The 24,252-nt window shown below is 45.0% G+C and overlaps 1 protein-coding gene across 3 annotated transcripts in view; it reads right to left on the bottom strand.

Annotated features, from left to right (window-relative positions):
- Positions 1-24,252, bottom strand: part of LOC110983014 (uncharacterized) — a 72,646-nt gene that overhangs the window by 17,657 nt on the left and 30,737 nt on the right. For 2 of the 3 annotated variants that reach the window (XR_015427032.1, XM_087142924.1), the window contains exons 2-11: positions 22,712-22,892; positions 18,267-18,428; positions 17,521-17,645; positions 16,332-16,455; positions 14,729-14,961; positions 13,546-13,836; positions 11,949-12,245; positions 9,593-9,763; positions 8,669-8,778; positions 7,519-8,125 (exon numbers count right to left, since the gene is read on the bottom strand). Coding sequence is in view for 1 of the 3 variants with exons in the window: in XM_087142924.1 (XP_086999050.1) it covers positions 7,519-8,125; positions 8,669-8,778; positions 9,593-9,763; positions 11,949-12,245; positions 13,546-13,836; positions 14,729-14,961; positions 16,332-16,455; positions 17,521-17,645; positions 18,267-18,428; positions 22,712-22,892 (2,301 nt within the window). In the remaining 2 variants the exon portion in view is untranslated. The remainder of the gene's footprint in view (positions 1-7,518; positions 8,126-8,668; positions 8,779-9,592; positions 9,764-11,948; positions 12,246-13,545; positions 13,837-14,728; positions 14,962-16,331; positions 16,456-17,520; positions 17,646-18,266; positions 18,429-22,711; positions 22,893-24,252) is intronic. The other variant, XR_015427033.1, reaches the window with a different exon arrangement.

The following is a 24,252-nucleotide window of genomic DNA, read 5'->3' as shown; positions in this document are numbered from 1 at the left end:
CACATACGAAGCTCCACGTCCGGTTTCTCTGGATTTCTCTGCCCGCCAATCAGCATGCCTGTTTCATGCCAGAAGTGTGTACTACCTTTTTTGCGATCTTTGGATTGATTCTTTCCGGTTCTCCGTGCTCGGGGTGACCTACGTAAGTTCTCCCGAGCCTGCTGGGACTTTGCAAGTGCCAGTGCTCGTGTTTTGGATCTTGTCATAATTGGTGACCTCTTGGCCTGGTTGAGTGCGTGTGTATACCATTAACATGAATATTCAAAGCAAACGTAACAGTATGCGAGCAAGTCATCAGCCTTCAAAGGTGTGAATATTCAAATGCACTAATTACAACCACAAATACGACAACATACTGCAAGACCGTGCATATCCTTTATACAATCCATGTTCAATCAAAGGGATCATTCTTATGCAAAACATCAACCAGTTAAAAAGAAAAAAAGGTGAGACAATTTCACCTTTTCTGAAGTTGACCGTGGATTAATGCTTGGCATACATGTACACATGCCACATGCTACAATATATGAGGAGCATGTCATTGAAAATGTGCAGGTTTCCATGCTGAGGGTTTTGTAAACGTCAAGGTTTCTTATCGAGAGTTGTCAAAATCAGCAGACACTCTGGTTGAGTTCGCGGCGGCCTGTTCTTGACACAGGTTTCTTGTTCTCGCGCTCGAACGGCGGGAACATGACTCAAGAACACTGTTCTTGGAACAGGATCACACACCATCTCCTCGTCAGGGTTTTACAGGAACACACTGAAAAACTCGTGAGATTTTTATTTTTGAACAGCTGCAAAAAGTAGAGAGATGGCTTCCAAAGCCATAGACAATGGGAAGTTTTGCAAAATTAACATGAATAATTTTCCATGACAGAAATGAACTTTTGTCGAAGGAAAAAGAAGTTAGCCCAGTTACCCAACATTAAAACTCTCGAGGAATGCACAAGGACGCTGCCATGTGGCATGTTGATTGCAGTACTCCCGATAATAACCGGTTGTACGTTCCAGGCATTCGAGCAGCAGACCCACAAACAACAAATCAAGCTGAACATACGAGAACAAGCCGCCTGAACTCAGCCTCTGGGACCACACACAGCCCGCTTTGGCCAGACATCTTTTCATTTTGTGGAACTACATGTAATGGTCGCTTTAAGTGGCAAGTGGAAAGAGATTACTGCAGTTGTATCACACTTGTTCGACAGGTGCACGGGTACCACTGTGGGGTGCGCACTGGCATCCAGTTTTAATACATCTGTCTGGCCCAAGGAGCAGTCCTGGATACATGCATGTGAGGCACTGTAGCAACTCGGTCATGGCACATCACAGAAATGTATTATGGAGCTGACAGCAGCATAGCAAGATCTCGGGTCGGGGAGGGGCAGACTAAAATGTTTTCCTCATGATATTTCTATTTTTTTTTTACCCCCCCCCCCAAAAAAGTGCTAGTGCCTTTTCAAAAATATGGGCACTTTTTAATGGTTGAAAAAAACCTACAAATCTACAAATTTGAAAAAAAAGGGGGCAAGGAACTCTCCCCCCCCTCCACTAGATAGTACACTGAACTGTTTCCTGGTAAGAGTTCAGTGAAATTGGATGAAGTATGCGCATGTGGGCATCACCTTCACTAGCCAAATTTCATGCACACTATATGCGATATACGTCAACAGATGGAGGCACATGTACGCGCTGCCTTTCCATACCACCTGAAATTTTAGTAGGCGACTGAAAATGTCTGAGGTGTTATAACATAAACATATTTTGCATTTATTTTGGGTGGACAGTCCATTGGCATATAGTTCCTTCAGATTTACCTCGGGAGCCACATCTGCCGTGGTTTATCGACTTCCAACAACACGGGAAGTTCAAACTGCCTCTGCAGCCTCACACCATGTTACACATGTACTCACATACAATCTACTGTACTTTCCATGACCTGATTAAAACCACACTTCTTCTTCGTATTTCAGCATTTCTTGTGGACTCTAAAAAATGACAGCACTATATAAACTAGTGTATAATATGCAAATGACAAGCACTAAATATGCATTAGATGCCCATGAAGCAAGCTCACAGCCTATACCTCCGCAAGCAATAAGCTTAAGTATTGATGACGCCACACTTTGTCTACATGTCCATTTCCTATGGGCCCACGGTCCATTAGGCATCACAGGAAAGAACACAAGTAAACAAAGTGTGGCATCATCAGTACAGAGGTCTATATAGGATTTGCATGGCAGCCATCTTGCAGGGCAGTGCTTTTGTTCCACAGGGAGGTTGTAGAACAAAAGCACTAGCCTGCAAGATGGCGGCCATGGAAACACTCTATTAGTCTATGTCAAGTATGACGGACAAATTTGAAGGCCAAAGGGCACTATTTAACCCCTTCGCGACGGATGACGGTAAGAGCCGCCGTAAAAATTGAGATCCTCAGCCTGCTTTTCAGCTATTATTCTCGGCCCAAGCTCGAGCAAACACGGTGAAAGAAGGCATACCCTGGCTCTTGTACATATGGTGATTGGCCTTTGTGTGTTGCCAAGAAACGAAAAGGCCGAATTTGCATCATAATCACCAGCTTCACAACAGTCCCCACTTTGAAAAGAGGCAACGGGAATGTGGAAGCGTGAGTAGAGCCGCATGCCACCGAACAATCAGCCTTTTCACTGTGTAAATCAAAGCGTGCAGAACACGCAGGGCCACAAACCGAGAATTAAGTTTGGCAGGTGGCCTTCGTGGCCAAGCGAGGCTTTCAGAAAAAAGTTCCCATCGTCAAGGGGTTAAAGAGCATTTTGTGTTTGAGCAATAACAAGATTTTACCCCAACCAAGCTGGACTCTTCTACTGTCATCCACAGTGTGGTATTCCAGTCCATCACAAGTCCTCTCACAAGTCCGTTTACAAAACCAGTCATAAGTACATGTACATGTAACAGGGTGAGCAATGACAAAAGAATGCTTTTGTCACAGTTTATTTGAATAAATTGTAAATTGGCTCAAGACCTGTGATGGACTTGTGACGTACTGGCAGGGACTTGTGATGGACTCAAATAAAACACTGGTAATCCACCATACTATTCATGTAGGCAAATACCAGTAATACGACTGGTTATGGTCAGTGTTGTAGCTGAGAACACTTAAAAAATTTCACAAGACCCGCATAAGACCAACACAAGGCCTCCAGTCTGAATTCAAGTCACCAGCTATTCAAATGATCTGCAACAAAAGCATTCCTTTGTCACTGTTCTCCCTGTTACTTGTGACTGGTCTTGTGAATGGTCTTGTAGTGGTCTTAACTACAACACTGGTTATGGTAATACCGACCTGGTTAATGTGGTGATAAACATGTAACGTCACGTTTCGGTCTTGGGATATTTCAACACAAATATCAAGCATTAACACAGAATTGTCCAATCAGACAAGGAATGCAACCACTGATCTGCATTCAAGATTTTTTTCCCACAATGCACGTGTCAAGGTCACAGTCACGTCACCCATCTGCACCTATGGCAAGAGTACCAAAGCATGATGTCATGTGAGCCAGGAAGTGTGAAGCAAACAAACGGAGTACGTGTACATGGGAGTGTTGGTTCATGTGCTGGTTCTCAGGCTAATGCCTTTTACACACGTGACATGTCCACTTTGGCACTCTATCCGCGGTGCCTGTGCTTTATATCTACTTTGAAGACATGGAAATGACAGCGCAGGGGCGGAGAGAATTGGAAGCAAGGATTCCCATGAGTATGGTGATGTGACGATGGTGGTGCGTCGCATGTATGTACACGCTCCAGAGAAAACCGGGGCGCTGCCGGCACATGATGTGTGTCAAGTATTTCTGAATGTGGATCCCATCGAGATGAGATGTTAGCAGACCATTTTGGACAGTCTGCTGTTATTGGTTGGTGGCACTCTGGGCAGTCCAATAGGAGTGCCTGTATATCACTCAAGCTAGTCTTGGTGAAAATCTGTCATAAATATCTTGTGTTCATTCCCCAAAGTAGAGTGTCCTTGAAGGATACTTGTGAGTGTCCATCTAACCAACTTTTCACCTGCTCAGACCAACAAGACTCTATACTCACTTCGTCTGATGGTATGTACACCACAGATTAATGTCCGCCCATGGCTCGGGGGTCTAGTAACTCAAACATGACTTTTGTTTGCTTCTTTGGTTTTATCTTGGTAAATCTTTTGCAGCAAAATGCACATGCATAAAATAATCCAATTTCCTTCGTACAGGTGTCTCTCAAAGTCTTCAGCAAAGTTGCCTTCAAGACATCCTTCAAAATAAGCGCATCCCAATTGACATCATGCAACAAAATACAAGATGCATTTTTGGGTGAATAACATGCTCAGAATATTGTAGTCTGGTTTCGGGTGTCGAGACATGCAAGTTGTTTCAGTTAGAAAACGTGTATGGTTCTCAAGCACCTGACATTGTGTGCTTCAAATCTGTTCCATTCTTCATTTGATTACAAAGATGAACAAAGAAACTGACTGGAGCGGGATTTGAACCTGCAGCCTCCAGGATGCCGCACTGGTGCTCTAACAAAAAGCCATATCCTCTCTGAGTGATCCCAGTTCACCACTTCCCAGGTTGTATTGTGTTATTGGGGTGTGATCCCTGGCTACATGGCTTCTGGCTAGCACCCTCCAAACAAAGATATTAACAAATGGGAAGAGCCACCAACATAGGGCTGGGTAGCTCAGTTGGTAGAGCACCAGTGCGGTGTTCCAGAGGCCGCAGGTTGAAATCCCGCTCCAGTCAATTTCTTTGTTCATCTTCATAATCATTTATAAGACCTAGTTGTTTCATTCTTCATTTGTTGAATTACTTTTCTGTGGCAGTTGGACAAAAAGGGTAACATCTGTAATTGTGTGTATGTTTTTTTGAAAGGGCAACCTTCAAACGGAAATGGGTACAATGTTATTAGAAAGAAGAAAGACGATTTGAAAAGTTGTTCCTTGCTGTACTTTGCTCTTGAATTTTGAATGCATGTTTATCGTCTGAGGTCATGCTAGGCAGTCCTTTCTTTTTTAAACAGAGACTAAAGAGCCAACAGGGACTTCAAATATTGGAACATGGACACCTGAGGCATGCTCAGTAATGCTGCGCTAACCTTACATACCTAGTGTGGACTTACGAACAAAAGACGTCCACACAGTGCAGGAAAGGACATTCTGTGGACTTACACACGTCCACAGGACGTTTCCCTTCTCTGAAAAAGAAATTTAGAGACATTTGGGGGTTGGGGTCATCTGTCATAAAAGGAAGAGGAACAGCCAAGGAAACCATGTTCCCAGTTCAAGAAAAGGGAGTATTTTCACTAAGTTTTCTTAACTGCACAAAAATAAAGGAATGTCCTCACTAGGTATGTTAGGTAAGCGGGTGTCCATGTATGTGTGTAACAAAGAAAGGATCAGTTTTTATACTGATTGTCTGACACTAGTAAGCCCAATGTCAGAGGAAAAGCAACGTGGTAACCAATGCAACTAGTTTTCAAGATGCGGTACCCACTGCTTCATTTGACTCGGACCGGCCAGCCGACCCCGGCAAGCTTGGTGGTCGAGTGGTTAAGACATCTGCACTAGTAAGCAGGAGGTCGTGGGTTCGAGTCCCACCCGAGTAAGCTTATGAGGTTTTTTGCGCAAGCTCTCGGACAAGCACTGGGCATACAGTGCTTACCAATATATGTTGGGTGAGGGCAACACCTGTTATATAAATCAATGCAACCCGAGACAAAAGAGGGCTTACTTAATTGCCTGTCTGGGCGATCTTGGTGTGCCTCCCACATCCAAAACTTCCACAGTAGAGTGCTTGGTATGCCATGCATATCACCTGTCCTGAGCATTCAGCAATGAAGGATATGGCCTACATGTGAATCTATGCAGGTACAACACACTCGTGAATGAGCCAGTCTTTCCTCCATTGTTGGTACACACGCATTCAAACGCATGCTTCAGAATAACATTCTGCTATTCTTATGTACATGTAATGCGATCCATGTTGTTTTGTATACCTACAGTTTATCCCTGTGGGGCATGTGAGTCCCCCGGACACCATCCCAACAGGTGACCTCTACATGGACTGTGATGCGATCCATGTTGTTTTGTATACCTACAGTTTATCCCTGTGGGGCGTGTGAGTCCCCTGGACACCATCCCAACAGGTGACTTCTACATGTACATGTAATGTGATCCATGTTGTCCAAAAAGTTCTGTGTCAGAATTTCAGAATCTCATTTAGCAGTTCGAATGGGAGGGCCAAGATGTCTGCTGCCAGATCAAGAACCCCCGTACAAGCCTTCAGTTCAGTGATACTTGTCACTAAGATAACACAACAGCGACACACCAGTGCCTGCTGATACAATCAGTTGATAGAAGCTGCGTTCGGTGATGATAACCTCGCGACACACCAGGAGAGCCCAACGTAAGCGTCGCCGAGTTTTCACTTCAAGTCTTCCGTCTCAGTGACGTGTCACTTTTGTTTCAAGTGACACCACACAAACCAAAACCACTTGTTTGCTGCTAAAGCATGACACCAAATAGCAACCGATTCGTTTTTTAACTGTAACCCCTCAATTTCACAAATAGTTGGATTAAAAAAAAAGCATGTCTGTCAAGACTGGAAAAGAACACCTCCGCTCATTAAAACGCCAGGATGTCTGCTGCCACCAAGAGTTCACAAATCCATCTATTTATAGTGTTAATGATGTATTAGTGTACCGCTAGAAGGGTATTCTTCAACCAATAAGTTGTGTAAAAGCTTGCACCACGGACAAAGGAATATTGCGCAATGTAAGAGAGGCGTGGTAAACATCCACCAGAGGCTGGCCTGAAACAGTTGAAAAGTGGACACCAGATTCCACGCGGTAAACTTCTGTGGCTACTCGGCATAGTAAACGTGGAAGTAAACATCTTAACCGTCTTAGACGTCTTAACCACTCGACCACCGAGCTTGCTGGCTGATTCGAATCAGAAGTAGCAGCGGGTACCGCGAACAACTATTTCAAAGATGGATTTGTGCCAGGGATGACAGTTTTTTAAAAATCCAAAATTAATTTAATCCCCAGTGCAAATCCATCTTTGAAATTGATATGAATCTTTGGGTGAGTACAATGGCAGATTGAAAGTGCGATTTCCAAAGCACGGCGTCTGCTGAAACGCAGACACAGAAACAATCTGAATGGGCTTCAGAATGGTTTCCGCTGGGCGGCCAGGTAAAAGCTTGCAAATGAAAGTGGAATTTTCGACTTTGTATTTGACATTAAGAATGAGTCTCTTACTTGTGGATGAGCATGACTTTAAATTATGGTATTGTGTTTTGAAAGCGGATTGATGGTTTTAATGCCCGGCAGACCCAATGTGAAATCCAGCTTATGATGATTATCAGCTTGTGTGAGCGACATGTGTTCTCTTCCTATGACGTGTGGAAGCCCAAATGTATCAATGCCAAATGGGTTAGGGGCGGGTGAGAGAGACCTACAAGTAATACCCTGGGTGCACCCATCGTCACCATCACATACTGTCTGGGGTGATGGAGGCACTACCGCGGCCCTCCCCCGCCGACTGAAGCGGCTGTGGTACTGGAGGAACACTTCGTCGTCCTCCTCCTCCTCCTCTCTCCGCCTCTTTGCTTCCTCATCCTCTGAGGCGGTTGCCGGGGTTACCTGGTTCAGCATCTTCTCCTTGTGCAGCTGGTGTTGGGCCTGCTGCAGCTCCTGCAGCTTGGCGTCCACCGGTGAGCACTGCTTCTGCAGCTGGTGGTACTCCTTGTGCAGCTGCTTGAGCGAGCTCTTCTGGCTGCCCGAGCTGCTGCCGCCACCCCCGGCCCCGCTCGAGGCCGCCGCCCCGGCAGCCACCCGCTCCAGGTGGGCCTTGAAGGCGTGCAAGTTGGGCATGCCATCCGAGGCCCGGCGGGTGTAGACGTAGTTGGCCGGCGGGTAGAGGCTCATGTCCCGCAGGTGGGGGTTGCGGTCGGGTGGGACGTGGAAACGCTCGCGGCGAGACGAACGCGGCGGGGTGTTGATGGGCTGCTGCAGCAGGTTCCGCCGCACCTCCTCCGGCAGGTCATGCGAGGGTGCCTCCGAACACAACGTGTGCCTGAAGCGGCCTCCTCTATTCCTTAAATACCTGGGGCAAGAAACAGAATCAAGACCACCAGAGACCAAGCTTCACACAAAAGGAAAATCAATGTCCTCAAGGCTTCTGAAATTGTATTCCGATGTGTTTTCATCATGCAGAAAGTTCTAAGTTTGACAAGACTTTTTGCAATATTTTAGGAAAGGCAATCGTCACCAGTAAAACATCATGTAGAGTCTTTACATGTGGGAGGATGTAATATCCAAGATCCAGGAACCTCCCAGGTACTTAAAAGAGAAATTAGGTGCTACAAGTTGTAAAAGTAAAAGTTGTAAAGTAGTGTGTAAAAGTTGCATGTCAGTATTTTGGTGGCTATAACTTTAAGACAGTTGTTAGGCTGAGAAGTTTGATGAGTTTAATTCACCTGTGCAAATGTAGGACATGGCTCCAATCTGTGATATGCGTAACTATTTAGGAGTTGACAACTCACGAGGGGTCAATAAGACAACCATTTGCTAGCTGACTTTGGACTGCGTCTACATGTTCCAGCTTCGAGCACAGCCCAACGTAACGGGCTGAAGCCGATTGACTGACCTTTGAACCTCTTCTTGGTCGGGCTCCTCTTCGTCTGAATTCTCTGCCTCCTCGGGTACGCCGGTCGCCGAGACCGGCGGTAGTCTCTGCTGTACTGATTCCCCTGAGCTCTGAAGGGAAACAAACATTGACCTTACTGTGACTGTAGTGACTACAGGGCGTTGAAAGCCACACTGTATCAAAATCCACTTGTGCAAACCTTGAGCAAGGTAGGGACCAGCCACAATTACACGTAATAGTCCGCAAATGGCTTGATGCCTCTTAGAAGTTCTAATACCATGAAATAGGGGTATGGACGATTCACAATGGGCGTCGAGATGGATCAAGAGAGAGCGCTATTTTCTTGGCAATGGACGCTCGTTTGGTCAAAACTGAACTTCGCTGGTTCACAAACAACTAGTTAATGCACGCATCACTGTCGCATGGCTACCAACAAATTGAACACTCCTGACCAACGCAGCTCTTTCCAACCGATGAGGGGGGTGCTTCTGCTCGAGGCAGATACAGTGCCCAACAAGGGATTCCTGAAGAGAGGCCATTATTCATGTTTATGGTTGACAAGCATTGGGCACTATCTCTGCATACTTCGTTTTATTTTCCTGACACCTCATAAAAACACAGTCTTGATTAATACAAGCTGATACTCAAAATAATGCTCACAAATCTCACACCGCGACAAACACTGGGAATAATTCCAGCTCCCCACGTGCAGTCAATAAATAAAGTTTATCAACTCCGATACAAAGCAGGCGTCTCCAAGTCATTGTCTTAGTGGTGCATTGTACTGAGGACTGCCCATACCGAGATGGAGCTTCGCAGAGTTTACGAAGGTTCTTCATGGAAAAATGGCAAGAGAAGATCGCAACGTCGGACATCCCCAAGTCCAACCCATGAACAAAAATGTCTCATCCTACTGACCCTTACCTGTCCAGTCGGGTCTACATTGACCGGCTGGCTGGTTCTCTTGCTGAGAAACTGGTTCTGGAACTGTTGCAAGTGTAAGTACATGTTGGCGCCACCGTCCGACGCCCGCCGACTGAAGTTGCTGTGTCCCCCTGTGGCCTCCAACGCTGGCGGCTTCAAAAGATTTTGTTCCTGGGAAGATGTGACAAGTAGGTACGTGTAACGCCAGTTCCCCTTGGAACTACAATTCAATCTTCAAATCCCCCAAAGGATCACAAAGATATCCTTTCCCCTATTCCCTGGAATGCTCAAACTATTTCCTTCTCGACACTAGCTTCTATCTTCAGACTCCTTAAAAAAACATACAATGTAGCATGATTCTAATACAGGCGATTCACAATAGTGCGCCTCCAAGAGTTTGAAACACATTGGCCAATCACAACGCACAAAATTTGTTGACCCTTTCCAAACGCGCAGTGGGTCAATAGAAGTCGCGCATTGTGATTGGCCCATGAGTTGCAAACTCTTGGAGGCGCAGTATTGTGAAACGCCCGTATTCTTAAGCACCCCTCTTTTTACTATTATGTCCCCCCTCAGAGAACCCTCCATGATCTCAATTTCGCACTGCTTCCCACCCAGGCAGTTCCCCACTGTTTCCTCCTAACCAGCCCAGTTTCCCATCTTAAGCCCAATTGCCAGTCATGCTAAGACAGTCCTCCCACACCTCAACACACCCGCCCACCCCTCTTCTTATGGGGGTATTTCCTTTGTTCTTGTGTACTAAAAACAATCAGTGCATGAAGCGCAGTTTACAAATCGCTCCTGTTTAAACTAGGCCAGGGTATCTTTCCTTGGATGATACTTCAACCAAATGTCCAGTATGTACAACACTTCAATTTGCGACAGAAAAGTATACCTTGGGAAATTCCTCTGTTTTGAGTAAATTCCAACAATCTATTTCGTGAAATTCTTGTAAGGTGCCATTTGGAACCATTTAAATATTCCACAAGGACGACGCTTGTTCCCTGTGGTGTACTTCCTGTTCTTCGGTTACCCCACAAGGCACCTTAAAACACACATGCACTCATCTCCTGCAGTTCATCCCCTTAAACCCATGTTCCCCTCACCTTTTCCAACCAAGTTTAAGCTTCCCAATCCCACCCCTCTGCCAAACCTGTTCCAGCCCCCTTCAGTTCCTCTACCATACTTCCCTCTCCCTTCAGTTCCTCCACCATACTTCCCTCCCCCTTCAGTTCCTCCACCATACTTCCCTCCCCCTTCAGTTCCTTCAACATACTTCCTTCCCCCTTCAGTTCCTCCACCATACTTCCCTCTCCCTTTAGTTCCTCTAACATACTGCCTTCCCCCTTCAGTTCCTCCACCATACTTCCTTCCCCCTTCAGTTCTTCCACCATACTTCCCTCCCCCTTCAGTTAGTTCCTCTAACATACTGCCTTCCCCCTTCAGTTCCTCCACCATACTTCCTTCCCCCTTCAGTTCCTCCACCATACTTCCTTCCCTCTTCAGTTCTTCCACCATACTTCCCTCCCCCTTCAGTTCCTCCACCATACTGCCTTCCCCCTTCAGTTCCTTCAACACACTTCCTTCCCCCTTCAGTTCCTCCACCATACTTCCCTCCCCCTTCAGTTCCTCCACCATACTTCCCTCCCCCTTCAGTTCCTCCAACATACTGCCTTCCTCCTACAGTTCCTCCACCATACTTCCTTCCCCCTTCAGTTCCTCCACCATACTTCCCCAAACTTGCCTTGTGTCCTATCACTTGTACCTTCTCCGGGTCCCAGCCAAGTTTAGCTTCATCTAACCTCTTCACATGGGACTAAACCCTGCTTTAAATCCAAGGCCTCCCCCTTCAAGCTCTGCTAGTTCCTACTTACCCCTTCGAATCAGTCTGTTCACCCATTTACTGTACCCACCCACCTTACCAGCTTAACACCCAACCAGCAGGTTACCCTGTTTCACCCCTTCCAACCTTTTGAGTCCCCCATACTACCAACACTGGCCCACCTTCCCCATTTCATAACCTTACCACCCAGTCGGCAAGTTCCCCTGCTTTACCCTCTTCCAACCAAGTCGGTTCTCCATTTTATTACTCACACTATCCACTTCCCCATCTTAAACCCATCAGTCCCCAGCAGTTTGCCTGTTTCACCCCCTCTGACCCCACTCAGCCCCCCTCCCATTTTAATACCAACATTTGGAAATCTCATCTTACAAACTTGACACCTGGCCAGTTCCCATGCCCCACCAACCCTTCTCTCCAACGCTGGGCCTACTCTGCATCTCACACCCTTGACACCCAGCCAGTTTGCCCACTTCACCCCCGTCCAAACGCAGCCTGTTCTCCCCCCAATCTCACCTTATACGTAACCGGCTGCTCTGGCTGGTTAAAACCGGTCATCAGTGGCAAGTTCATAGGCAGGTTGGTGTTGAGGACCACAGGCGTCAAGGTGGGTGGGGGGTGCTGGCCCAGGGCGCCGCCCTCGGTGCTGGGCTGGGCGTGCTGGGCGGGCAACAGCTTCATCTTCAGGTTGTCCGGGATCTCCTGGCTGGGGTCAGCCAGGCCCAGAGTGTGTCTGCGCATCTGGAGGTAGCGGGCCAGAGCCTCGGGAGAGGGCTCCTCCGGGTCACTGTCCACGTCCACTGGCTGGTCAGTCTAAGTGTAACAGGGTCAAGTGAGAGCCTAAAATACTCAATCACATACATGTACAAATAATTAAAGACTATTATCAAGCTAAAATGTATCAAGATCATTTGCACTATGGACAGTGATTGACCACCCACACTGACACACGCATGTATAAATGATATCATTTTGACTCAAAACTTAGACTCTTGAACAAAGGCAAGACACAGCGGCCAGTCTTTGGTCCACAGCCAAACACTGTACACAATGACTCATTCATGTCACTGAAGCAGTATTCCACAGTACAGTATTACTCACCACAACCTCACTACTCTCAATGCTCTCCAAAGCATCAGCAGAGTGATATTTGATACCAGACCAGGCCCTAATCAGAAGCCAAGTTCAGATTGAAGGCATGGTCTGCCTCCACAGACTATATATTCGTACAAAACAAACGGCAGAGTAGGTAAGGCATGCCTGATGCATTCACCTGTCAGCTGTGCTTTGTGTATACACGCAGCCAGATCATGTTCACATAGGCCGTTTTCCAATACCCAACTTCGGCTCCGTCTCAGGCTTCAACTGTTTTTTTTACTAGCTGACTTTGAAGCTGTAAGCGAAGTAATCAGTCTGATAATGCCACAGGATATCAAATAAGATGCAAGAAAGCCAAAAATTACAGTAATCCAATGTAATTTAAACGCTTCAGGCCCACAATCGGGGATTGCTTTTTGGAACGAAGCCCGAGACGCAGACGAAATTGAGTATTGGAAAACAGCCAAGTTCTCCTCAGAGGTGGTTAAAGCGACCCGGTTCACGAGTGTCCCCAAGTGTACCAAAGTCTTTCCTCGAATGTATCATCCTGGGAACAAACAGTTCACCTAACATTTCAGAAGTTTGTTTGTTCGTCTTCTGGCACGATCAGCAACAAAATCTTTCTGCCTTCTTATCCAGTCTTTCAAATGCACGTCGCTTGTAAACTGCACATCCACTGAAATCATGGTTCATGCTTTCATTTCACCTTTATGAAGCAATGTCACACAACAGCCCTATCCGGGGTGATCCATACCTGCCAACACTGACAAGTCAGAAATCGGAACACCCTTATTACCAGCCGATAGAAAAAACAAGCAGCCACGCCAGAGAAGCAATTTACATGTTTACATGTGTGAACGGGTAGCAACTGCCACTTTGACAAACCAAACAGCACCCACATTTTTCTTCAAGTTGTGCCTTCCTTTGATGGAACGTTCTTCTTTGTGTTTGCTCCTTTTTACAAGAATCGGAATGTTCCGATTTTTTTTGGTCATGTCATTATTGTTACTCTCACCTGTATGATAATCTGGTCATTCTCGTTGGTGAAGCGCACCTGTGGTATAGCTCCAGGCAACAGACCCTGCCTTCTCCCCCCGCCCGACGACAGCGAGGCGACCGAGGACATGGATGCCACTGCGTCTGGCGTGCTGCCCTCGCTAGGCGACAGGGACGGACTGGTGGCCGTGGCAGGGGCCGCGCGGCTGCCCTCGGCTGGATGGGAGTTGGACTTTTGATGTCGTTTTAACTTGTCCAGGAAGAGGTGGTAGATTGCACTGAATTGGTCAAAGCTTTTGCCGTTCAAGGACTGTAAGAACATTCAGTGACCATTATCAGTTGGAAGGAATCTGAAATCCCCCGAGGCAAGATCAAGCTATTATATTTGTTGTCTAATAACGGATGTTACGGAGTGCATGCATTAGCATAAATTAACCCCAACCCCTCGGCCCTTTTGGCTAGGACACACCCTCCACCCTGCAAAATCCTGCAACTGCCCCCACAGAAAACTTGGATACAGCCCCAATCCTCCAAAATCTTCTGGTGTTTCTTGAATATGGTTCCGTTGAGGGTTGACCCAAGACCTTGACACAATTCAACCTTCACGATCGGCAATGCAATTCTGCCATGAAACTGAAATTGTCCAAAATCCTCCAAAACCACCCAAGAGATGTTGGAGGACAACACATTTAAAAAGTGAAACGTGGCAAGTGAACCAGTAAATACACACAAGGTTTGCACGAAGATACTAGTAAATTCAGCATACAAATCTGTGCTCAGGGAACAAGGAATAGTGTACTGGGATGACTCCCTAAAACTTTAATAGCAAAAACAGATAATGTACCGAAATCAAGCATATGTTGTATATGACAGAAAACAAGACCCCAAAAAGCATGTACATGTATAATGACTAATTATGGTCTCAAGAGATATATTTGCTGAACAAGATTTTTCCTGCAGTGCAGTGTTATGACATAGGGTTCATATGTCGCATTGGATGCACGATATGCGGCAAAGGGGGACCCCCCCCTTTGTGTCTTCTTTTGTGTTGATGGAATCTTTGGAATTCCTTTCCAATTTCCGAGGGGGGTGCAGTGGGCAAAATAGCCTTAGGGTATACAGCTTTTTGCATCACATTAGGGAGGGATCCCCTTTACCACATATCGTGCTGGGTATCATGCGTCGTGTACCCCGGGACCGACCTGTAGTATGAGGTCCCGCTCGATGCCTAGGGACACCATGTGCTGAACGATGGGCTCGTTGATGGGATCCGGCCCGTTGACCGTGCCCGCCCGCTGGTCGTACTCGGCGATCATGTCCTCAAAGCTGGCGTCGGGCTCGCCCGTCTTGGTCCACTTGTGGTTGAGAATCTGCTCCGTGCTGTAGCGCTTGTTGGGGTCCAGCACCAGCATGTGGCGTATGAGCTGTTCACACTCTGCAAGGGAGTAAAGTCACAGCGTGACCGTCGTGAAATCATTATATGCCTGGCCCTTTGTATCAATATATTAGGTACCCAAGATCACCCCAAGCGGGAACAGGAGAGGACATGTTTTGTTACAGACAATAACCAGAGTCTCCCCACTGCATGTTCTCACAGGTTGGTGCGCATTTAATATCGGTCGTGCTGAGCGAGTGCAGCCTCTTTCCATTTGAATGTACAGTCTGCGCGTTTGCAACGAGCTGTGCACGACCCCGGGAGGAAAACTTCCCCTTAGCCTGTCTCTTCTTTGCTGGCGAGGGTGCACTTTCAAGTCCAGTTGACTGGAAGCACTCCCCTCACCAGCAACGAAGAGATATGCTGGAGGGAGAATTTCCATTTAGCGCACACACAGCACACATGATGATGCAGAACTGGGCAGCAATTAAGGGTGGGAATTTACGTTAAATTTGAAAAACCTTTAGGAAACTTTCTCATACCATTTAATCATGTAAACGTCCCAACCCAAGCAGTGAAATGTTCTACAACTCAGATTACATTTTACAGGAATCAATTACAATAAAAATGAACACAAGATTAATCAATTGAAACATCAAACGTTAAAAAGGGGCAGTTCCATTCAAACATTTGAGAAAATCTGTCAACAGATTTGGATACTTTTTGTTTAATGAGTATCTTTACATTAACCCTAACCCTCCAAAATCCTTCGGACGGTTTTGGAGGATTTTGGAGGATTGAAGGTGAATAGCAAAAGTGCATGGCTGATTGCAAAGGATGCCATGCATGAAGGTTGTGGGTTAGTTGTGGGTTTTTGCTTAGTCATGCATAAATTCAGCCCGATATTTCTTTTCAATCAGCCGCACTGCTCAAGAATGCCCTTTGCACTGCCTTAACATAATGACAGGAATTGTTGGAGGATTTTGAAGGATTGAGGCAGTAGGCACACCTCCAAGTAACATTTTCAAAAAGTTTTGGAGGATTTCGGAGGATTGAGGGAGAATTCAATTTTTTCAACCCAAAAATTGGAGGATATTGGAGGATTGAGAAGGGTCCTTGGCAAAAAGGACCGATGGGGTAAGGGTTAATGCCAAATCTAGTCTGAATCTAGGAGGGGGGATTACCCCGCAGGTGTGTGCTAGTCCAAAAATACAAAGGTCTTTAAAGGCTAGCTCACACTTAGAAATAGAACACAAATGCCATTGTGAGGTGTCGGATCAAACATTTGCACTGTGTACTTAAAAAGCTATCCTCATTTAAACTCAATCAAATCCCCCGGCAGACATCTCGTAATGTCAAATTTGCTTCAATTTCACATCTGCCTGAAGTGTGAACCCGACCAGCCTTTGGAGTCAAGGGGGACATCTTACCTGGACTCATAAAGAAAGGTACCCTAAACTGTCCGGACAGCACTCGCGATCGCAGACCCTGTAACGTTGGCCCGTCGAAAGGCAGAGCACCCGATACTAGTACATACAAGACGACTCCAAGACTCTGCAGGAAAGGATGGATGAATTCAGAGCAGGCAACAGGCATCAAGACATCATATGAGATTGGAGGCTTTTCATGGCGGAGGTATGGTATCGGTAGCAAGTAAACTAGATACATTTGGGGTAGCACCATGGATATATCTCTTTCTTAAGTATGTGAGGTGCTGAAAAGAACCACTGGAACTCAACGTTTCGGACAGTATGCTCTGTCCATCATCAGGAGGCATCATGAGATTAGACATCATAGTCAACTCATGTCAGGGTTGTGGCAAGGAACCAGATACCTACATGTACTTAATACCAACTGAAAATGGTGCATGCTGATAGTTGTCACACGAGCACAAGTGGAACATAGAAATAATGTACTGTGTCTATCATCACAGATGCACTTCAAGTTCCACAAGCATGAGTGTGATAAAGAATTTATCTTCAAGCAAACTTGACACACAGCACCTATCCACGCAAACGGTCACCTTTGAATTTCCAGTAAACTTTGTAGCTGTGCGTTTTGCTGTTTTGCTCTTTGCACAAAAATAGCACAGTGCATTGAGTTACAATAGCCCATCAGGCGGGGTTCGATATGAACCATACAATACAGTTTTACTAAGTCACGCTGTTTGTCGTCCATTGAATTGACCAATCACAACTGAGAATTCAAGTTTGCTTGGTGTATGGGTAATTCCAGAAATTAGGGGTCCATTTTTTTGGTGTCCCTGTCACGTCTGACATATGATTTTGTAAGTTCAGAACACATTTTCTGATTACCAAGAGTGATGAATTAATGCAAATTACCTGCCAAACCAATAGCAATACTTTGGAATCAATTCCGGTGATATTTCCAAGTCAAATAACAAAGGTAAGATGTAACAAGGACATGAAAATGTCACACTTTTGGACCCCTAATTTCTGGAATTACCCGTATACTAAAACAACTTTTCAAATAATTTTTTCCCTGTTAAGTTACCAAAAATGACACAGTGATGTAAAACTACATTTACACGCATAAGTCAAATAAGCCTTTTTCACTTTCTAAACCTTTTTAAATGCCCCCCCCCTCACTAGTACTCACCCAGACATCGGCCTTTGGTCCGTTATATTCCCGGCCCTCAAAGAGCTCAGGGGCGGCATAGGGCGGACTCCCACACCACGTCTTCAGCAACTGACCCTTCTCAAAAAAATTGCTAAACCCAAAATCTGGAAAGACAATGTACCACAGGAGGGACAGAGCCAAGAAGAGAATCAATGAATCACACCAAAACAAAAGGGCTCAGTCAATTTGAATAACTGAATATTCAAATAGTTCACATTCTATTCTTACTGAATATTGGCAAATTTGAATATTTAAATTTGGACCTTTCACTTGATTGAATATTGGTACATTTGGCTGTACCAGTACCAAATTGCAACAGCAGCAGAAACAAAGACAAAGAGCTATAACGAGAAAAACTTGATTAAAAAAAATCATTTTGGCCTTCCTGTTTAGTACAAGTACCATTTCAGCTTTAAGTTTACTGCCGACACTTGGAAATGTGCTTAAAGAATGCAAATTTGTAATCACATAATTAATAATCCACTCGCACTGAATGCCACAAAGAGTGGTATAATCTTACAAAACAGTGACGGATTTCCTCCGCTATTGACAACTGAAAAAATGTTGGCAATTCCCAGCAGCTCAGTCTTTTGTTCCGAGTACAGTCTTTTGTTATAGGGCCCAGCTCTTTTGTCTGATTTCGGGCTCATAGTTTCATGTATAAAGCCTACCGGTATGAGCCCAAAACCGGGGCTTCCCGGCAGACAATGGTTTAAAACACTCACCTGCTATCTTGACATTCTTATTGGCGTCTAATAATAAGTTCTCGGCCTTGAGGTCTCTATGTACAATGTTTCTACAGTGGCAATAGTGGACGGCTGCGACAATCTGCTTGAACTTCTGTCTGGCTTCCCTCTCTGTCATGCGACCGTGGGATATGAGGTGATCTGGGACCACATCAAGGCAGAGGGAAGAGACAAAACAGAGTGAAGTCACTGGACAGTTGCAATTTCTGTGTGTGCTTTCCTTTGTCCATGTACGGACAGCCGTAGTTGAAAGTTTACATACTCTTTGAATGAAACTGTTTCATATACCTTAAAATTCACAGGGAAGCAATTTTGGATCCTGTTCCTTGAATCTACACTGGGCAGTAAAAGAAACTTACTACTTCTGTCAAAGGCCACACGTAAAAAATCACACAAAAGCACTCTCCACCAAGCAAAAATGACCCATGAATGGACAACATTTTAAACAACCAATGACAAAGTGAACACCTGTTTTGTCAAAATGATGTGCATCAGTGGTTTCTGTATCTGCCATCCTTACTGCGACTTCTTTATTTCCTCCTGTGACATTGATTTCTGCGTAAAACTTACGGCTCATTCTGTTACATTCTGTGACTTTTGATTTAGTAACCAAGTTGCTGTGCATGTCAATTTCTTCTTTGTTATAAAGATAACCACTTGCTTTTGGGCATGTGATTAGTAAGGGGTATTGCAGCATACCTGAGTACAAAAATTGTTTATCTCTATGGAGTGAGTTTTTATGTGTGGCCTTTGACAGAAGTGGCAAGTTTCTTTTGCTGTCCAGTGTATCTTGAAAAATGTAATCTGCATCAGGGGTTATGCCAGACATTTTGGGTACCATGCCTCACCTTTATTGCTTTTTAAATGTGACTTAAAGCATGTACCGGTATCTATGAGAAATCACCAATTTTAAGTTACAGTATTCATCAGCATGAATGGCATTGATTTGTAATTATAAAGCTTTATCTCAGTGCTTTGATTTTCATTTTCAGGCATCAAAATAAAAAAAGGTTAACCTCACTTTAAATTCAATATGGCCGACTTGAGAATAAGGCCAATTGCAATTCACAGGTTTTTCAGACTCTTGGCAATTTTTATCGGTGCCTTTGTGTCGTTGACATCCCTTTTTTACGTGAACCTCAAAATAAATCACAAAAGAATTTTCAATTTCGATGAAATAAACATTTGATTATTTTACTTATCAATCGAATATGTGAACAGAGCCTTAGGGCCTACACATACATGTACCACATGTGTACTGCCCCACTCCTCGTACAGTAGCTCCTTCATTATCTAAAACCTGAACAACAATGAGAAAGGAGCAATCTATGTACCACATACATGTACATGTGAGTTTGTTTCTGCATTCAATTGGGGACCCTGAACAATAGAGGACAATAAGGTCCCCGATTGACAGAGGGTCCCCGATTGACAACTGTGTACAAAACATATGGGTGGTCTTCTAAAAAAGTTAAAGTACAAACAAAAGAGGAACAATAGGGGGTCCCCAGTGCAGGCAAATACACACTTGTGTGTGCGTGTGCATATGGCACCAGGATATACGGAGTATACATATACAGATATCTACATGTACATGTAGAGCAGCGCCCTCTCTTGTTGAAGCACATGTACATGTATGTGCATCTTCCCTTGCAAAGGAAGTGCAAGCATACATGTACATCTACATGTAGAGCAGCGCCCTCTCTTGTTGAAGCGCATCCATACATGTACTAGCAGCCCATACTAGGAAATGTGACTGGATCCTTCAAAATGAGTCTTACAGGGCCATTTTTAGAGTAAAGTTCTTTTCTGATGTAGATCACAAAGAACAAACTGAGCTCTTATGTATCACATTCCGTCATCTTGATGAAAATGGACACTACCTTTCCACTACATGGGTGAAATGTCAGGGGTCCACATTAATTTATGGTACATTGTGCTTGATTCTGTTCACAGCCTTTAACTCCAAAGTCGCTCTGGTGATTTCCGACTCATTTCACCAGGATGGATCTCAAACGATTCCAATTGGTGCCAGGCAACATCGCAAATGTCATCCCCCGACCACTTTGTAAATTATTTAGAGCAGCAAGCAGCCCACAATGCTTTGCACTGCAGGGAGGCAAGTGGCCTAGTGGTTAGGGTTTGTAGCTTCGGATCATAGGGTCAGGGGTTCGAATCCAGCTGGTGGCAGCATGTTGTGATCCTGGGCAGGTCACTTTACCCCTATGTGCCTCTCTCAACCCAGGAGTAAATGGGTATCTGTGAGGGCAGATATGGTAGTTTAGCCGTTTGTGCCAAAATGGCCGCACTAGGCTAGTATACTCCCCAGGGAGCTGAGATGGTTTCAGGAATGTTCAGATGATGTGTGAGCCCAATGTGCAGGGATAATGATAATACAGCACCTCGGAATAGTTTTCTAGATAGATGGCGCTTTACAAGTGCTTGTTACTATTATTATTATTTCCAAGGATGGAATTTGAAAACTGTTCCGCTCCCATTGGTCACAGCTATGGACATGCAAAACAATGTGGGTTGCTTGCTGCTCTAATCCAAGCAGGTACCGGGTACAGTCAGAGGTGGCAGCAAGTCATATTTTGCAAGTCCAAGTCAAGTCACAAGTCATTTGGTCACAGGGCAAGTTGAGTCACAAGTCATTTGGTCACAGGGCAAGTCAAGTCACAAGTCATTTGGTCACAGGGCAAGTCAAGTCAAGTCATTTGGTCTAAACACAAGTCAACTCACAAGTCTCTTTATCCAAGTACAAGTCAAGCTGCACATTATTTTGTCCAGCTGTAATCAGCAAAAAGAACCAGGCATCAACTTATGAAGTTACCAGTTACGAGTTATACAAATGTATAGGCCTGGTCGAGTAGCGTTTGACTTGGGTTGGTAACAAGTCATTGTTTGCAAGTCCAAGTCAAGTCACAAGTCATTTTTTGCAAGTCCGAGTCAAGTCACAAGTCAAGGCTGGTATTTACAAGTCAAGTCACAAGTCACAAAAATAGCGACTCAAGTCCAAGTCACACGACTCATGTCACCAAGTCTGGGTACGGTACATTTGGTGCGCACGCGTCGTGTACGCACAGAAGTGACCTGTATTATTTGTTCAAATAAACCCTGCTAAATGTGTGCTTGGAAAACAATTACATCATTCACAAAAAATGTCCCATCCAATACAAAGGGCCCTTTAATGCTGGTGGTGATGGGCAAACAACGCAATTAAGCACATCCTTGAAATCGAAAAAGTCATCACGGTCACACTGTGCCCCAGGCTACTCTACACAATGTGTACACGTACAGTATGCTTGTCATGCACGCAGCGTGCAAACCCGTTGATTTTAAAAAAGATTCTGCGTTTCTAACGAGCCTGAACCGATACAAATGACGACGCGGAGCAAGGAGAGCAAGTCAGTAACCTTTGCCGCAAGACTGCGTGAAACATTACATTGCATCAAACAAGTTGAAATGTCGGAATTTGGAATGTTGCCACACACGTACACATGTACCAGTACATGTACATGTGCATTACATGTCAAGATGCAGCGCTGCATAACCCTAACAGTCTCAAATCCTCTGATTTCCATATAATGTGCATCGCTGCATAACCCTAACAGTCTCAAATCCTCTGATTTCCATATAATGTGCATCGCTGCATAACCCTAACAGTCTCAAATCCTCTGATTTCCATATAATGTGCATCGCTGCATAACCCTAAGTCTCAAATCCTCTGATTTCCATATAATGTGCATCGCTGCACAACATTAAATCTCAAATCCTCTGATTTCCATATAATGTGCATCGCTGCATAACCCTAAGTCTCAAACCCTCTGATTTCCATATAATGTGCATCGCTGCATAACCTTAAGTCTCAAATCCTCTGATTTCCATATAATGTGCATCGCTGCATAACCCTGAGTCTCAAATCCTCTGATTTCCATATAATGTGCATCGCTGCATAACCCTAACAGTCTCAAACCCTCTGATTTCCATATAATGTGCATCGCTGCATAACCCTAAGTCTCAAATCCTCTGATTTCCATATAATGTACATCGCTGCATAACCCTAACAGTCTCAAACCTTCTGATTTCCATATAATGTGCATTGCTGCCTAACCCTAACAGTCTCAAACCCTCTGATTTCCATATATTTTACATGTACCCTCTGGGGCTAGGGATAAGGACTTGAGGAATGTTTAGAGAGCCTTTTCTTTTTCCTGAAAACTGTCTCATTTACAGTACTGTACATGTACCGTACATACATGTATACCATATAATGCAAGGTTTGACTGTTTTCTCCTGGCTTACCGGTACATAGTGTATACTCTAAAACACAGCATTGACAAGGATGCATTATTTCAATTTTCTAATTAATTTTTTTTTAAATGACCACCTGCTTTGACGTCCTATATCCTTCGGCAACTCACCAAATATTTCCCCACCGCTGGCGTACTCCGTGACCAGGTACATGTTCCTCTCTGTCTCCATGACCTGGTAGAGGCGGACCACATGGGGATGCCTCAGCTGCTTCATCACCTCCACCTCCCGCACGATCTTCTTCAGGTTCTCCTCGTCCAGCTGCGTCTTGTCGATGATCTTGATGGCCACCTGGACAGAGGAAGAAGACGGCAACGGTTTTTGGGTGGGCGGCTGTCATGGCTGTGGTACTATCGAGCGAGTCCGGTCGTTGACTGGCCTGACAATCAGGCTCTCTCATCAGACGTACCGGTACTGCAGACTGCCTTCCTGACCTTTGTTTTATCCCCTAAGCCAAGGCAGTTTTCCAATACTCGCCTTCGTCTCTGTTTTGGGTTTTATCCCTTACATGTAAATTGATCCCTAAATGCAGGCCTGAAGTGTTAACATAAAATAGAAATACATGTACATGTACATGTAGTTGAATATTTTGTTCGATTGCACATAACTGAATGCTTTAGTGGGACTATCTGACTTACAGTACATGTACATGTACAGTGTATTTACCGAAAGCTGAAAACGTTGCAGTTTGGGGGATTCCAAACTGGGCAAAGCCAGAGACCGAGATGAAGCATTGGAAGAACCCCTAATGTAAGCCTCACCCAAAGATCCTCAAAGATGAGTTGACCTTAGGAAAATATGTGTTAACTTGAGAAATGAGCCAATAGTACATGTACATACATGTACATGTAGACATGCACAAGAACTTTCAAGTTATCAAGTTACAGGTTTTTGCTTCTTGGAATTGCTTGGGGTCAACTGTCATTCTGTTGATGGTTTCAACAAATTTCTTCGATTCTCACTGTTTTCCTTCGTCTTGTTTCTACTGAGCCAGATTCCTCCTAGCTTTTCTCTAGATCCCCTGTTGCTATTGGTAACGGTAGTCTGTGCTTATCATTTTTGTTTTCTTTCTTTCGTTTTGGTCCACCCTTGAAGATTCTTCATTTTTCCCCTTGTTGACAGTACTCGTAGGCAAGTCAATTGCCGAGGTTACATTTACATGTACATGTACATGATTTGAAGCCTATGGAGGAAAACATACAGTATACTGGTTGTACATGTACTGTATTAATGTATCATGCATACTGTCCATGTACATCCATAGTCCATGGCACTGAGCACATAGTTGTGAGGACTGTACACATAGTGAAGCATGATGCGGTACTTGGGACGAAGTTGTTTAGGAGACAAAGGCTGCATCCGAATCTCTTGTCTAGAGCTAGGTCTTGGTATTCGCTCCATTGGAAATGCACGGAGACGCGCAGACAATAGACCTAGCCGTAGCTCTAGAAGCCCGTTTCGGATACGGCCAAAGATCCGTCCCCACCACTGGGCCTCAAATTTCCTAATACCGGTACCCCTTCCCCTAGCCCCTGGTACACAAAACTGTCCCCTCAATGTACCGGTATCCAGTTCGTAAGTGACTTCGTCACAAAGGCGGATGCGCCCAGATTTGCGGGCTCCCATTGGACAATCGCTCAAGTTGCGGGTT

This window comes from Acanthaster planci, linkage group LG10, assembly GCF_054643075.1.
Source record: "Acanthaster planci isolate LZ-2023a linkage group LG10, COTS_SCS, whole genome shotgun sequence".
NCBI classification, from domain to species: Eukaryota; Metazoa; Echinodermata; class Asteroidea; order Valvatida; family Acanthasteridae; genus Acanthaster; species Acanthaster planci.
Note: the sequence above shows the minus strand (reverse complement) of the source record. Positions and strands in the feature narration are given on the sequence as shown.